This window comes from Labrus mixtus, chromosome 10 (genome assembly GCF_963584025.1).
Source record: "Labrus mixtus chromosome 10, fLabMix1.1, whole genome shotgun sequence".
NCBI classification, from domain to species: Eukaryota; Metazoa; Chordata; class Actinopteri; order Labriformes; family Labridae; genus Labrus; species Labrus mixtus.
The window spans coordinates 19,845,066-19,861,944 of NC_083621.1; the positions used below are offsets into that span (position 1 = coordinate 19,845,066).

Consider the following 16,879-nt stretch of genomic DNA (forward strand, 5'->3'; position numbering starts at 1 on the left):
GTTAAGAGGGACAGACAGTCAGTCATCATCAGTGAGATGAGAAAAAGGTGACCTGGCACCTCTGTAACGTTATTTTAATGCAACATAAACTATAACGATATTAACGATATTGTCTTACCCTATATCTTGTTTGAAAATATATCAATATAGCTTAAAAAGTTGATATATTAGCCAGCCCTATCGTGAAGTCCCTTCAAAAAGTCGTCCGACTCCCTCTGAACTTTAACCAGCAGGTGGCAGTAAAGCGTCATCTTCGTTCACCACGCAACATAAAATAAAGTAGACGAAGAAGACGAAGGACCATTAGCTCGACATAACTAGGACGGCTTTTGGTATTTTCTTTCGCTGTTAAACGTATTTGGTGGCGTTTCATTTTACCCCCTGTCCCTGCAAAGTGCCCGTATGACTATTTGTAGTTCAGTTGTGTGATTAAGTTTAAGGTAAGCCTGATGCTGGACACACCTGTTTGTTAGTCGTTAGCCCTCAGCTAGCCGTGAGCTAATGTTGCTAACGTAAACATTGAGAAGGTTTGAACAGAAGCAGCTGTGACTGCTGAAAATGATCTTCTATCATGAACACAACACGTACTGCTGACTTTTTTTTACCTTGTGGTTTATGTAAGGAGGTCTTCCTAGTGTTGCTCAGGTTAATATTCATATTGGCCATTCAAGAAACACAAATAAATACTCATTAGTGTTATATTATCTGCATGGTGTAGGTCTGTGGATCGTATCAAACATTGGTAAGATGTTTGGTAGAAGCTGATTTAATTCAAGCATCTAACTTCTTCACCACGTATCCCTCTTTTTTTTTTTTTTTTTATCACCTCAGCCAAATTACTTTCTCTCAAGATGAAACATCCTCAACCTCATTTCCTGTCTTCCCTGACACCTTCTGTCTGCAGAAAACGCCTTGAGAGCGTTTCTCCTCCTCCTCCTCCGCCGCCATGTCTCACAACTACCCATACAGACGGCCGCAGCCCGACTCCGGCCTCAGATCTGATCCGGGTTCTTACGTCTCTTCGGACCGCCGTCACTCCTCTCCAGACCGTCAGATTTACCAAGCGCCTCAGGAGTCCTACTCCTACCCGTCGTCTTCTTCCTCCTCCAGAGTCGCTCAGTGGTCGCAGGACGGCGCTGTCAACATCCTGAGCAGCTGCGGTCTGGAGCCGGGCGACCTGGCTCTGCTGGCTGAGATGCCTGAAGACCGGCTGACAGTTGAGACCCTGCCTCAGGTCCTCCAACAGATCAAAGGAAAGAGAGGGACTGTCAGACAGTATGCTCACAACGCTCCATCCTCCTCCTCCTCTTCCTCTTATCCCCCCAGCTCCACCCGTCGACCCATTGTTAAGCCCACCACCAGCGACTGGGACCGCCCCCCCAGCCAGCTGCTCCAGTATCAGGTGGACCAAGTTAAATCCAGTCCTCTTCTACCCGAGCTGGACCGCTGGGGGAACCCCATCACCTTCAGCTCTGTGAGAGCAGAACAAACGCCGTCATCATCTTCATCCAGGTCCTCCAGTTACGTGGTGGACTTCCACCACAGACCAGCTCCCCCTGACTATGGTAAGAATTGCAGAGATACCAGTCCAGTTTCTTCTCAAGACTACAGCAACAAATCCAAAACCCTTGAATTCATAAAGCCGGGCAGGGAAGGACGTCAGGTCACCTCTCAGGACTACCACCACAGACCAGCACCTCTGCAGTTTGGGCTGTCAGACAGAGACGCCAGTCCAGCTTCCAGTCAAGACTACTACAACAGACTTGGACCTCCTGACTTTGGTAAGGCTGGAAGAGATGTTCAAGTCTTCCCTCAGGAACGACCTTCTTTCAGCTCTGTTGGTAGAGACAGAACAAGTCGCCCATTCTCTCAGCTCTCGGGACCAGCTGACTACAGACCACCTCCTCTGCTTGAAGACAGCCATCTAAAACCTCTCTGGGGAGGCAGCGGGTCCGAGACCTTGTCCACTAAGAGCAGCAGCCAGCCCAACGCCGTCATGCCCTCCAAACAGAACGCTATGGACTTCCACGGAACAACGCCGTCAATGTACCCACACTCATGCTCTCTGTGTGCTATCACTGTGATGTCAGAGAAGGTAACTAGTGTGTCCTTAGGGAACCTGTCCCTTGTTTTTGAGTCTGATTGGTGGGTTGTTGGTGGGAGGCGTTTTCAAAGTATCAGATATCCTTCTGTAGAGGGATGATGGGATTGTTGATGCTCCTGCAGCTGTTAGATAGAAACTGTTAAGGTGTGACAGCTTGATTCATTGATTGTTTTTTTTTGTTTTTAGGTGTGGCTGAAGCATATAAATGGGCCTCATCATGCTGATGGACAGCTCAGCCTGCTGCAGAAGTAAGACTACACAAACTCTGAACACCATTTAGCACAGTAACGCAGGGTTCCCACTCGTCCTGGAAAACAGGTGACTAAGTTTACAGTACTGGAAAACACCAAAATGAGAGAAAAAGTAAAATGTCATGGAAAATCATTCCAACACTCCTACAGGGTTGGACATTTTCACCGCCACACGTTAATAAAAGTAGCTATTTGTTACATTAATCCACAATGCAGATTGAATGGAAGTCTATCGATAATGTAATGGCTCCGCCTCCCCGTTGCGTCAAAAGTGGATATTTATTTACAATTTAGTTGAGAGGATGGGGCGAAAAGATGCTTCACAAAAAGAGAAAAAAAAACACCATGAGAGTAAATTGTGGCAACAACTATCAGGTAAACTTGTGTTTTCTCCTCAGTTTGAGGTCAGCACATCAACATACCTTTGTAGCGGTAGCTCACAGTGGGTGTGATTAGCCTTGTTAAAGACACTTAGTATTGGTGTGGAAAGATCACGGACTGTCATACCAGCTCGATCATCACTGAAAATGTCATGGAAAATGATCTCTGGAAAAGAGTGGGAACCCTGGTAACGTCATAGTATGACATCACTGTAATGACAACACAATGGAGACTGAGTTAAACCAGTTTGTTTTTCTCTCCTGATGTGAATGTTTTTTTTTTTTTTGGGGGGGAGGGGGTATTCTGTACGTACTGCTAAGAGCATCAGTCAAGGATCACTGTTGTTTCTTCAAGGCTGCTATACTCAGTGCCTTTTACCTATTGTCTTTTGTCTTTTTCTTTCCTTTTAATGCCTCGCTGCAAAACCAATCACCCTTCAGGGACAAATAAAGTTGTATTTGCTCAGAAAAGTTAGTCAAGACATCCCTTTCCCCAGCAACATGTCCGTGCTGCTCCTGTTAGGGTCCTGAGGCATTCTCTGGCCAGATGAGAGAAGTAGTATGTTCTGGGTCTACCTCAGGGTGTCCTACCAGCAGGAGGTTCCTCAGTCAGATATCCTTACTAGCTTAGCTGGCTCCTTTCAATACAGCGTTTCTTCATACAAAACAAGACAATTACAGTGAAAACGCGTCACGACAGTCGTCCACAAAACAATTGATGATGTCGCAGTAACTACATATTCTTCTTGTATAGATATATCTGTGGGCTTTATTAGTGAGATGTTATTGACATATTTTAACCAAAATGTTGGCCAGCCATGACTCAGGCTTAAGTGGAAGAGTTTCATGTTCACAACTCATAGAAACAGGTTTGTTTCCTGATGTGGTCAGATGAAGCATTGTAGAACGAGGTTTAAAAAATGTTTGATGTCTGATTACTGTTACGATTTCTTCATTTCTGATTATCTGTTTTGGTTTTCTTAAACCTTTCCTAATTCTTCTGCAGGTTTCCCAATTGGGACTGTCGATTGGAGACAGTGGGCAGGTCAGTGTAACACATTACTACAACCACAAACAACAATTGATACACTGTGGAGATCATAAAGCTTTCTCCTAATAAGACTTGTTAACTAATGAGGCTAAATGAGAGTCACAGATGGCAGATCAGCATCTTTAAACAAATCTTTTCTGATATCTTAGGGTCGACAACCAACCAGAGAGGTGGAAGGATGACAGAAAACCTGGTGAGAAGCCCCAGTCATCCAATCGGAACTCCAGTAAAGAAACATTAGATTTTTCTATTCAACATAATCAACTTTAATGGTCCTGCTCACGGCTCCACTAACACCTGTTGTCTTTCTAACAGATTCATCACAGCAACATAAAAAAACTCAGAAAAAGGTAAAGAAATCAAACATGACAGGTCAGCTCTTCTCGTCTGTCCTCTTCAAACTCTGAGATAAAAAAAATTGTCTTGTGTTTTGTTTCCTGTCAGGTTTCAGAGAAAAGTAAAGTGGTGTGTGTGAAGTTTCCGGCTCATTCTGTGGACGAGAAGTACCTGAAGAAACTGGCTGAACCGTTCGGAAGAATTGTCAAGATCCTTATGTTTCCATCTTTAGTGAGTCTACATGGTTCATCACACACATCTTATCATCTGTTATAATCTATCTTCCAAACGCCTCCTGTGGACATGTGCTGAGAACAAGCATGTATGCTAAAACACTTCATGATGTTTGCAGCAATTCTTGATCACTTTTGTGAAATTTAAACATTTGAGTATGTAAAACTAAACAGATTAATAGTGTGTATTTTAGACTTGATGTTAAAACTGTGATATTTTACTAGTAAAAATCTAACTACGGTATATTGATATGTGTTTGGATACAACGGCACATAAAACTTCTGCACACTGTCTAGTTGCAAAAATACATTGGCAGCATTTGCACATGTATTTGTACAACTTCGACAGTGCTTTCTCTCTTTTGGTTTAAAAAAACATGACCATCATTGATCATTAAAATACAGAAGAATGATTAAGGCGTTGACAATTTGGACAAACCTTAATATTTGTTATGGTGTTGTCTTTATGACATTCATTACACTAAAAATGATCTTAAGACGATCATGTGTCACTCTGCACAACTCTAGCTCACTACATTTATCCTGACTTTTGGTCTGAACACATTTGGATACACAATGTTGATATCATTCTTGTAGATTGTGTTAAAATATTTGTGTTTTGAACCATGCAGGCGTTTGTTGAGCTGGGCTCCATGGATCAGGCGAAGGACATGGTGAAGTTCCAAGGAAACTATCCTCCCACTGTGAACGGACAGCAGATGGAGTTCACAATCTCACACACCTTCAACTTCCTCCAGGTAGATGTTCATCCAATCAGCAGCTTTTCTTTGTTCACATCCTGCAGCTCTTTAACATCCACATGACTTCCTGAAGAAGCTTCTATGAGTTTGTTGATCTGTTTGTTGTTGTTTTTCACTGCGATTGGCTCAGATGTTTCAGAGACATGAAACCAGCAGTCTCAGAACACATCGGCTTATCTCTGTCGACAATATGTCCTCCATGATTAACAGTCCATTTTGGGCTTATTGTGTAGACTAGGTTAAATGATCAATATTGCAATCTATCGTTGTCCTGACCCATTTGATACAATTATCGATTCGCTGCTGCCAAATTTTGATATTTAAATTTTAAATGTTTTTTTTTTTTTTTTAAACTGTTCTTACAGATTTCCCTGGCTCACTGCGTCAGTACCTCATGATTCCTCATGGTGGTGCTGATGACATGTATGAGGGTAGTCTGAAGGAAACTTAGATGGTCAAAGATGAAGTTAAGATAAATGAAGAAGACAGCAGGATAGGGTCAGACTGCAGTAAAAAGAAGTTAAAGGATGAAGCACTTTACCTTGTTAGTGGCATTTTACATTCTTCAGTTAATTGGGTCAGGTGAGGTATCAACATTTGATTGTCTTGCATTAAATCAATTATTGCAGAATGTCTGTATTGTGATATCATTATCTTGGGCCACATATTGGGTATTTTAACTTTAGTAATTCCCAGCCCTAGTGTAGACAGCAGATATTCAGATTATAGATCAATGAAAGCCAGGCTAAGACCTCCGTCCGTGTGTTTGTCAATGCTTATGGTCTTACTGCAATCTGAGATATTCTAGGTTTAATTTTGATGCTGCTTGGTGACATATTTTTTTACCCACAACCCCGGGTTCGACTTGATCTACTCTGTCACTGTAGAGATCCAACAATTGAAGATACAAATCAACATTGTCAACATGATTGCAGAAATGTTGTGATGTGTGACCCATTAAGGGGACAGTCTTTTTTAAGTGTGGTTGTTTGGGGTACTTGTCAATAGTATGTGTGTTACGAAATTGTCTTCAGTCGTTAGTTGATTGGTTCAGATATTTCCTAACAGCTGATGTGTTCCGATCACCTGAACTGTTTATTTTTCTGCAGACAGCAAATGCCTGCAAAGAAACGCTAATGGAGGTTAATACTCAGTCTAGAAATGAAAACCTGAACACCAACAACAATCTTGTTTCTCATCTACAGATTCTACATTTATATGCACTAGAGCTGGGAAATATATCAAGTTTTTAAGATATACTGATATATTTTCAAACAAGATATAGGGTAAGACAATATCCTTAATATCGTTATAGTTTATGTTACATTAAAATAACTTTACAGAGGTGCCAGGTCACCTTTTTCTCATCTCACTGATGATGACTGACTGTCTGTCCCTCTTAACCCTGCTCCTCCTCTCTCTCTCTTTTATTGTATTTAAGGAACATTTTTGTTTTATAATATTACTTTTTAAATTCACAAACAGGTAGTTTATTTTTCCATGTGTTTTCACTGTTAATAAAATACATATCAATATATATCGAGTATCGCCATTCAGCTAAACAATATCGAGATTTGAGTTTTGGTCCATATCGCCCAGCCCTAATATGCACTATCTGCTAAATGTACACAATGAGAGCATTATTGTGATTGGTTAAAAGTGTGATGACTTCACCTTAATGCAAGCCAAGTTCATTCATACATGGAGCAGTTCGACGTGCTTCACAGAGTCAAAAGAGGACATCATTAACATTAAGAGCAGCCTGTTTGCAGTGTGCGCAGGGATCAGCCTGCTAGATTACATTTAGCCTGCAGTGTCTGAAGGTGAATACGAGTCCAGTCACATTTTTTCTCTATAATTGTTCTGTAAGCCTGTCACTGTTGTCACAGGTTCAGATGAAGTGATTTCAAGCACTCAGACTATTTTCAGTTTAGCATTTTTCTAGTTACAGGTTCATAGTGAGTCACATGTGAAACACTTTAAAGGAAGTAGAAGGATAGTTTCTTCAAAAATGCCCTCACACACCAGGGCAGGTTAGAATGAAAAGCAGAGAACTGAATGATACAGGACAGGCAAAAAAAGAAAAGATAGTCATTTTGTCGATCATTCATCAGAAGGAAGACAGTTTCAGGATTTGAAGGGATTGGAAACTGATCCAGTATTTTCTTCTTAGACAGGTATGTAAAGTGTCTGTACTGACTTAACTTTAGTTTATGTTGGCCAATAACAAGCTGTACTTTACTTTTATTATTATGAAGACATACCATAATGGGTAATGTTAATGTGCGTATCCGTCAGTGTTGTCAGATTAGTATTATTCCTACACAGATAGTTTCATTAGCTCATCGCTATGCATCCTGCAAACAGCTGTGTTTAAGAAATAGTACTCAAAGAATCTGTGTCGCTCTTTCACTTTTCTTACAAAACAAATGCACGCGCTAAAATCTTTCTGACACCAGGCGTACTGCTTTTGTCCACAGGAAGCTCTAAAATCAACACATTATGAAAGTTATTTGCAGTTGCTTTGCAGACTTTGGTTACTCAGGAGATGTTCTGTTCCACAGCTAGTGTTTTGTAAAGTGAGCTTTAGCATCACGTAAACATGTAGAACTAGATAAAGCTTCTCAGCTGTTAGACTTCAAGATGTGGACATGTGTCCTAAATCTTTATGCTGCCCTCTGCTGGAGAGAACTGTGAATTCTAATCTATTATGTTGTGCCTCCTCACAGAGTTCTCGGGTAGTCAGTTTCACTCCGCCTCCAACAGGAGAGGAAGGTCAATCAGACCTGATCAGCATCATTAAACGCTTTGGCTCGCCACTTTACACCCTGTTCCTGCCCTCCAAGGTAAGACAAACTGAGAAATGTTGTGCTTTGTCTCTCTTTGTATTTCCGTCTGTAACTTTGTGTTTTTGCTGCTGCCTGTCTTGGCCAGGTCTCCCTTGAAAAAGAGGTTTTTAATCTCAATGGGACCAACCTGGTTAAATAAAAAATAAAAACTGTTGAAGTTTATTTTCCTAACAGGCTCAGATTGTCTGACAACATAAGTGAATGAATCCTTACAGAGATAAGACCTTTTTGTTTAAGAGGAAGATGATTTTATAATCCCACGCAGCTGTGACATCACTCTCTACAAACACACCACACTAGGGAGACAGAGATCTGGCTCACAGGAAAGCTTCAAGTCTTTTTAAACACTAGAAATGACAATGAGTTTATCGGTGCCAAAAAACGAGAACTTTTCATTGACATTATTTAATTTGTATAATTTAACCCACAGGATTAGACTGCAAACATTTCAGCCTCTTTCACTGCTGCAGGCTGCTGATACTATTCTGAAACTCTTTGTGCCTGGTCGTCATTAAGAATCCAAAATATGTCAAACAACAGCTTACGTTTCAAGACTGCTCAGAAGTCAATCTTTTCAGTGAGAAATGTTTGATCAGTTTTGTTCTTCAGAAGGTCTCTGAGAGAAGTCTCCAGCAGATTCTTGAAGCTGTTCTTAAGTGGCCAAATGAATTGCACCTGTTCTTAAATTGATGAAGCCATGGCCTCTTACACTGGGAGCTCATGCCTGTTGTTTCTAATTAGCTTTTTTTACCTTTGCTGTCCATATAAGGGCATGAGACTGCAGCCATGTGCACACACAGAAGTCACACAGGATAGAAAAGAGAAGCGAAGAGAAATGGAGAATGAGAAAATTGATATTTAAAAAAATAAGGTGCTAATTAACCCTGAATGTAAGAAAAATGTGAGTGGTTATGAAATGGAGCTGCTGAAAGGGAAAGACAAACACGCTGATTTATGATGTTATATCGAGTCAATGATGGATATAAAATCTAAACTTTAAACATTTGATAGATGATGCCACTCGTTCAGAGAACTGAAGGGGGGAGACACTGGTCATTTTCAGTAATTATTAGCACACTTTGAAGGTGCATCGATTCAAAAGCTACTGCTGTAAAAAGGGAACGAGTGACAGATCTGTCAGTGAAATACCCCAGTGACTAAACATTGCATGAATGAAATACAAGTTGGCATCTTGTAAATCATAAATCTATACATTTCAGTTAATATAAATGTTCAACAACAAAAATACACATTAACCAATATCTTTGCACGAGCATGCCCGTACTCAAATGTGCGTACAAGTACTCTTTAAGTGTTAGTCGATTTTGCTCTCAGTTATTAACAAATCCCTGATAAGAAAATCAGAATCTTCTGAAAATTGCAAAGTGAGGCTCATGATCGTTGTTGTTTACTCGTTGTAGTGACCGCAGTAATATTCTTTAGTATCACTCAATAACACGGCTGTTTGTCTGTTTCAGTCATTTGTAGAGATGAAAGAAACGGGTGAAGCTCAGAAGTTGGTCGATTATTATTCCTCCAACTCTCTGAGGATCAACGATGACCTCATCAAAGTGTCCTTCTCCGGAGAATACAAGAGCCTCATGTGAGTGTGTCACACCTGATGGAGGATCAATCAATATATGCTGATTTATAGATTACTGACTGTTTGTTCCTCCGTTCTGTCTCCTACAGGAGGGTTCCATCAGCCAAGAGGTATGAAGAGGAAACCAGGGGGACGAGGAGTTCAAGCAAAGAGAAAGAGGAGAAGAAGATGGAGAGCAAGAGGATGAGGAGTTCAAGCAAAGAGAAAGAGGAGAAGAAGACGGAGAGAGACAGGAAAAGGAGCAGCAGAGATCGAGACAAAAGCGGGACCAGAAACAGGTCTAGGTCCAGGGAAAAGTCTGATAAAGAGAAAAGGGGAGAAACCAGAACCAGGTCTAAGTCCAAAGAGGAAACATCCAGAACACGGTCCAGGTCTAGTGATAAATCTAGAGGAGACAGGAGGACTAGAACCAGGTCTAAGTCCAAAGAAAAGGACATCAATGAGAAAAAGTCTGAGGCCAAAGAAGAATCCAGCAGAGAGAGGAGTTCCAGGTCTGAGTCTGATCTCAGAGAGAAGTCAGTCAAAGAAGAAGAAACAGAGGCGTTTGGTAAGAAAACAGAACCTGAGTGAACTGCAGCATGAGAGAATTAGTTATTTTTCAGTTTTGACTCTTGATTCCAAAATACCCCCCCCCCCCGCCAAAAAAAATGGGTCTTGATTATCTCCTCATATAATAAATAAGAAATCAAGACAAATAAGTAAATGATTATTATTTCAAATGACTGTTTTCAAGAATGTATGGCCTCATAAGCTGATCATGTTTTGACAGCCGTGACGAACAGTTAGGGACGACTTTATGTGCCGATCTTCAGCATTTATTTCCCTGAATGAGATGAAAATCATTGTCCATCATCAAGGGTGGCAAAACAAATCAAGATAATCAGTGGATCATTTAAATCGTAAAAAAACTAAACATCAAGTTCTTTTGTGGCCTGACTTCCTTTTCTGTTGTTGATCTGAGCAGAAAATGAAAAAGGGGCGTGCTCTGGTTCAGGATTCTGAAGTGAATATGACAAAAGTCTTAATGATGAGCGTTTGTTCCATCATGAAGGCACTGGGTACATTTGATAAACTGTTATTTATCATTGAAGTTGATAAATAAGGATTGATTTCCTGTTTTTATATCATTAACAGTATAATAGAATCCACTCTTTCTCTTGACAGTCACCACAGAGTCCAGCTCTGATCCAGATCCTTTCAAGGACTCCAATCCTGAAACTGCAGAAAATGAACAAATGGAAGAGGAAGCACAGTAAGTTTCTGGTGTTTTAACCCTTCAACTTAATGTTATGTAATAATATATTGATCCAAATGTAATTAATTAACCGTGTGGTCTACAGGTCGTCTGCAGACGAGAGCGACATCGAGGGAATGGAGGTGATTGGAGAGGATGGAGAGAGTCTACAGGACGAGGAGATGGAAACTTTGGATGATGCTGATGTAGAGGAGGAAGAACATGAGGAGGAAGAGAGAGATCATAAGAAGGATGAAGAGCAGGAGGCGGAGGAAACAGCAGAGAAAGATGAATGTCCTGCAGAGAGAACAGACTCGCATGTAGAAGGTAGAAATCAAATCTAACCTGTCTCTGTAGAAGAAAACACAAAATATCATTGAAGTAGCAAAAACTCAAAAATCAGGTTTGTCCTGTAATCTCGCCAATATTTTCTTGTTTTTACCACTTTGGAAGAAACGGGAACAGTTCATCAAACGCGCAGACTTGATCCAAAATAAATCCAGTGAGAGTTGATTCTTAAAGTTGCTGATAGTTTTATTGCAAATAAAAGTAAACCAAAAAGTATGTGTAGTGTCTCCAATGACCTAAAAAACATGTAATGCATATAATTAAACGCGACTGCTGAGCCTGCGGTCAATGACGGTATGCACCTTCCTCCCAGGTGCGCTCTGCACTCCCCCTTATAGACGCGCCACTCTGCTTATGGAGGGCGTACACACAAAATTAGTTCCAAATTAAATGCAAATACAATAAACTTAAATGCGGCTCCTACAATCATAAACAGATATCTGTTAAAGAAACGTCTGATCTTTTTTTATAGATCAAGAGAAGAATGAAGAGAGCGATCATCGTGAGCAGCAGGAGGAGAAACAAATGGAGGAAGAGGAGCAGCAGAATTGTTTAAAGGAAGATGAAATAGAGGAGGAGAATCCTTTGAAGCAGGCGGAGGAAGCCCAATCCACTAGAGAAGCTGAGGAGATGACGGAGACTCAGCCGGAGGAAGATGAGGTGGAGACACAAAACACATATTTTATAAATGTTTTTTCCTGCTTCTTCTGTCCTTTGCTGATTACCTCCCGTTTCTATGGTTACTATTGTATTGATCCATCCACACATTTGCACACATGTACAGCCGTGCGATAGTGCTACATGTATTTATACTCATATGAGATACGTAGGTGGTCAATCTATAAACCTTTTATTTTATATAGTGTAACTTCATGTGCTTTACAACTTACTGATTGGCTGACACATGTCTTTTTTTAATATCATTTTTTTTTAAATGCAGAGGATGTTTTTTGTCTCATTAATTCAGACTGTTTGATACCACTGCAACAAAATACAAGTCCTCCTAGACAACCAACATTGGGTCATTTCTTCATTTCAGTTATTGTAATAGGCAAACATTCAACGTGTTTTCAAGAAGTACTGGACGATATATTACCATATGTGCAGACTGTGTGCTGGTTGGTGTTGTGACAGAAAGCTCCTCAGACCTGAATAATATCCAACTAACTCCACATATCTTTAAAACAGAAAAAGACTGAAGAGTATTCAGACACAGGCTGCTGTCTTATGCTCTGCTTCATGCCTGTGTGTTTCTTCTTACTGATATCTTTACTTCCTGGTCCTTTTTAAAGGTGTTGGATTCTGAGAGATGCTCTAATTCTTATTTAATCTCTGTTTTCTTGGTGTTTGTATGTTTTTGGTAACTCTGGACTGCTACTGACTTCTCAACTCCCTTAAAAACACATCCTGTAATCTGAGTGACACTCACCTGGTTGAATAAAGGTTTCATGTTTCATGATAATAATCCTGTTTCATGATTTCAGGTTAACTTTCACTTCACTGTCTCCTCTACAGAGTGCACACTGTCTGAGTGATGTCTCCTCTATAGTAATATTTCAGAGTGCAGACTGTCTCTGAATGATGCATTCACAAGCACAGCTGTCTGAGCTGAAAATGTAACTTTTTACTCACAGACGCTCTAAAATGGTCTTGTCTGTCTCTCCTCTGTGTGTTTGTGTGACACAGTCAGATTTCCCCGTCGACCTCGACAGCTGCATCACCCTGGATGAACTGGAAGAAGACGAGTGCGATTATCTAGGTACACCCAGAATGACTGACGGGGTTAAGAGAGTCCCTGTGTGATCTTCAAGGCTTTTAAAAGTCTTAGTTGTTATTTAAATGAATAATCCAGCTCTTAAAATTCACTCTTCATATCCACATGTTGTCTTCACTCGTGTGTGAGATCTGAATCTTGTGTTTTGTTTGTTGCAGATGAAGAAGTCAGACATGAATCTGAAGTAAGAAGAAACATTCTTTTTAATCAAACAGCATCTGTTCAGTTTCAAAGACGTGTTTTATTTATTGATTATCTTTTTATGTTTCCAGTCTCCTGCCAGCCGAGTTCTTTATTTGAAAAACGTTCCGCTGGATTCCTTCTCTGACGGAGAGTTCATTCGACTGGTGAGAGGCTACGGGACAGCGGTACACTTTTTCAGGATCCCCGGACGCCACTCGGTAAAAAAAACGATTCCTCATTCATACATCTTATATTTGATATTGATGTTTAGATTTGTATTTCTCTTGTTTATATTTCTTCTTAGGATGTCTTATTTTATACCTATTGCTGCTATGTATTTATCTCCCCCTTATGCCATTAGTAGAGCAACTATATGCTCAATTTTCCCCCTGGGGAAATGATACAGTAATCTTGACTCTTTCTTCTGTAAGATGTAAGGTTTGGACCAAAAGCTATTTGACCTTTTTTTCACAACAGGGTTACAGTTAAATCAGTTGTATGAGACGCACTTTTAATACCTATTTTTCCATCTGAAACATGGGCTGCATCCTATATACCGGGGGCAAACATATCAGTATATTGGTCACAGTATATGACAGAGACATGCTTTTCGGGATCTTACTGCTGAAGTAATCCAGAGTGAAGCCTTTTTGTATTTTACTATTTCCAGTTAAACTGACACTCACCAGAAACAGATGAATGGGCGCTCCTCTTGTTGATGAATAATGGTGCAAAAAATGATGGTGTTTATTAAGCTGAAATCTCTGAACACGCCCAAATGTTACCCCTCTGAGATTCACACAAGCAACACAAAGCAACAATTGTTTCCCCTTTTCGTCTGAACACACCTTAGCTCTACTCTTCACCTGCTGAAGCATTCAGTGGACATGTTCTTTATTCTCTGCACATGTCAGCCTTCTTTAGCTCTTCCCAGATTCCAGCTCCCAGATTGTTTCTTTGATTCTTCATGTTGACTCTTTGTGTGTTTCAGGGTTTCATTGAGATGTCGTCGTCCTCAGAGGCTCAGAGAGCCATCAAGGGTCTGAAAGACAAACCTGTCCGTGTGAACGGCAGCAGAATCTACGCCATGATCTCCAGCAACTACACCAGACTCAGCAAGGGGTCAGCGCCTCACACCTTCTCCCCTCTGTTTTAGGGCTGAACGATATCTCATTTTAACATCACCATTGCGGTGTGTGCATGTGCAATAATGAAAATGTAGCATGTGCTATGCCAATCATGTGACTCGAGGCACGTCATGCTGCGACTAATGTATATACTATGAGTTAAAATAATGAAAAGTATAATATTTTGATTGAAATGTTCATTGTCAGATCACTCACGGTTTATCTCTGTCCATGCAGGTGGACGGTGGAGTCGCTGTTGGACTCTGAAGAGGAGAATAAGAGCAGGAGTCAGGGCAGCAGGAGGAGCGGGAGACTCAAAAAAGCTGCAGACAGGGACGAGCCCAGCAGGAAGTCTGAGGGGAGGAAACAGTCCTCCAAGAAGACTCCAGAGAAAGAGTCATCGTCTAGAAAGAGTGAAGAAAAGGAGTCCAGAACAACAAGAAAGAGGTCTTCAGAAAAAGTGTCTGCATCCAAACAGAATCCAGAAAAGGTCTCCAGAACGAGTCCAGAGAAAAAGGCGAAAGAAAAAGAGTCAGCATCCAAACATTCTGCAAAGGAGTCACATGATAAAAAGAGTGAAGAAAATGAGTCAGCGTCCAAAACAGACAAGAAAAGGGTTGATAAAAATAATTCTTCAGAGACGGACAGGTCTGAAAAAAATGATCCTGAAAAGACGCCTGAAAAAAGTTCCAGGAGGACTCCAGAGAGAGAGTCATCGTCAAGAAAGATTGACGAAAAGGAGTCAAAAACATCTAAAAGGAAGTCCTCAGAAAAAGAGTCTAAGCCCAGAAAATCTTTGGAGGAGTCCTCAGACAAGCCGACTGATGAAAAGAGTTCAGAGACGGAGTCAAAGATTGAAGAAAGCAGCTTGAAAAGGACTCCAGAGACAGAGTCCAAACAGAAGAAATCCAATGATTCAGACTCTATTCAGACTCCAGAAAAAGACTCGGGATCTGAAATGAGTCAGAACAAGACCATCAAGAGAAAGGGAGCTCGGGAGAACGACTCGGTGCCTGAGAAGAAAGGCAAGAAGAACGAATCGGAGGGCGAGTCAGAACCTGCTGACGCTCCAGAGGGAGAAGAGCTGGAGATCCAGGAGACACCTGAACCAGGACTAAAGGAGTCTGGGAGTCCACATCCACCAGGCTCAACTGGAAATCCTGCAAAACTGAAATGTGAACAGGTACAGCTGAAAACCTGCAGCAGGTCTACACGTTTGTGTTCAAACACAGGACATGAATCTGAACAGGTTGTAGAATTGTTTGGTTTAGTTGATGGCACATTTTCAATGATACCATCTGTTATTTTAATCCTTTATACTATTGAAAAGTAATGAAGCATCACAAGTATCTTCAGTCAGATTTGAATCAATAGATGCCATGAGAGAAGGAGAGCACCTTCTAAATTCCACAAAAATGTAGCCAATGTTTTGTGGAATTTAGTCAGTGCAGGAGTTAAAAAATACCTAATACTGGGCATCTGGGACTTGTGTTTTTGTTGCCATGGTTTCAAAGCTCTTTATTGTTAAATTTTCACTAGAATCATTTAAGTCAAAAATTCTGGTATCAGAGGAAACCTCCTATTTCTAGCAGAGTTCAGACCTTCATGAACAATGATCAGTTATTGGAGAGAGAGGAAGTTTACATGTGAGTCAGACACACACATTGCTTTTGAACAAAACTTTAGTGTTTGCACGACACAACTGAGATGAAAATGAGTTCAAATAAACACACACTTAAGTGTTTGTGCTTTCTGTCAGCTCAATGATCTGTGTTTGTTTTTAGAAACCTGATGCTGATGGTCTGAAGGACTCAGAGGTCAACATGGAGTCACAGTCTGAACCTACAGGGGGCGCTGTAGAGCCGCAGAAACCTGTTGGTAAGAAAAGCAGCACTCTTATAATAAAATGGTCAAAGTTTAGAACTTAGTAAACACACTCTGGTTTCAAGTATCAGTACTACATAGACTTTATGTCCTCTGTATTTTGGAAACGTCTTATCGTCATTATTTTGTCCACCATGACCTTGTTTCTGATTGGAGCTGCAGCAGTGATGCCTTCACTGACCCCTCTTTGTGTTGTGTTTCAGGCACAGAGTTTGTGCGTCCGGTCGTCGGTTATTTCTGTAATTTGTGTCAGCTGATCTACGCTGACGAGGACGAAGCCAAACAGCAGCACTGCAGCAGCCTGGAGCACTACAGGAAATATCAGGTACATCAGAGATATAAAATCACAACCATCTATTCTTCTCTGCTTCAAATTTTAAACCTGTTTTTCTTCTTCAGGAAAAGACGGGGAAAGATCCGTGGGCGAGCTGAATCAACTTCATGTAACTTAAATCAAAATGTAACTTGTGGTTTTATCTTCTAATTTATCCCAAAAGTTTATTGGAATACTTGTTCGTGTCAGATGTGACCTCTGTTGGTTTAACTTTACTGTTCTAGTGAAGATTCAGTATTACTCGAGGAACCTGCAGCAAGGTTTGAAACCCTGATGTCATTTTTAGTTTCTTTATGTTGGAAAACGAGGCGCCACGTGTTCTGTAAAGGCTAGAAGTTAATATTTAAGTTATTTAAATAATAAGTTCCTTCTTGTTAATTGTTTGTTTAAAAACTGTAAATAAACAGTTTAATAATTCACAACAAAT

The 16,879-nt window shown here is 40.6% G+C and overlaps 1 protein-coding gene and 1 long non-coding RNA gene across 2 annotated transcripts; both read left to right on the forward strand.

Annotated features, from left to right (window-relative positions):
- Positions 1–283: 283 nt before the first annotated feature.
- matr3l1.1 (matrin 3-like 1.1) lies at positions 284–16,135 on the forward strand (the record flags this gene model as incomplete). The annotated part of the gene is made up of 20 exons (XM_061048604.1): positions 284–440; positions 905–2,095; positions 2,291–2,352; positions 3,742–3,780; positions 3,936–4,012; positions 4,102–4,136; positions 4,240–4,353; positions 4,988–5,113; positions 7,846–7,962; positions 9,444–9,568; positions 9,658–10,115; positions 10,733–10,820; positions 10,909–11,129; positions 11,623–11,810; positions 12,837–12,909; positions 13,083–13,108; positions 13,197–13,325; positions 14,099–14,229; positions 14,472–15,417; positions 16,019–16,135. Coding segments are annotated over exons 2-20 (4,221 nt in total), but the record flags the coding sequence as incomplete, so codon positions are not given.
- Positions 16,136–16,153: 18 nt separating this feature from the next.
- Positions 16,154–16,878, forward strand: LOC132982246 (uncharacterized). The gene is made up of 2 exons (XR_009674696.1): positions 16,154–16,443; positions 16,518–16,878. It is a non-coding gene; the product is annotated as an uncharacterized LOC132982246 (long non-coding RNA).
- Position 16,879: the final 1 nt, after the last annotated feature.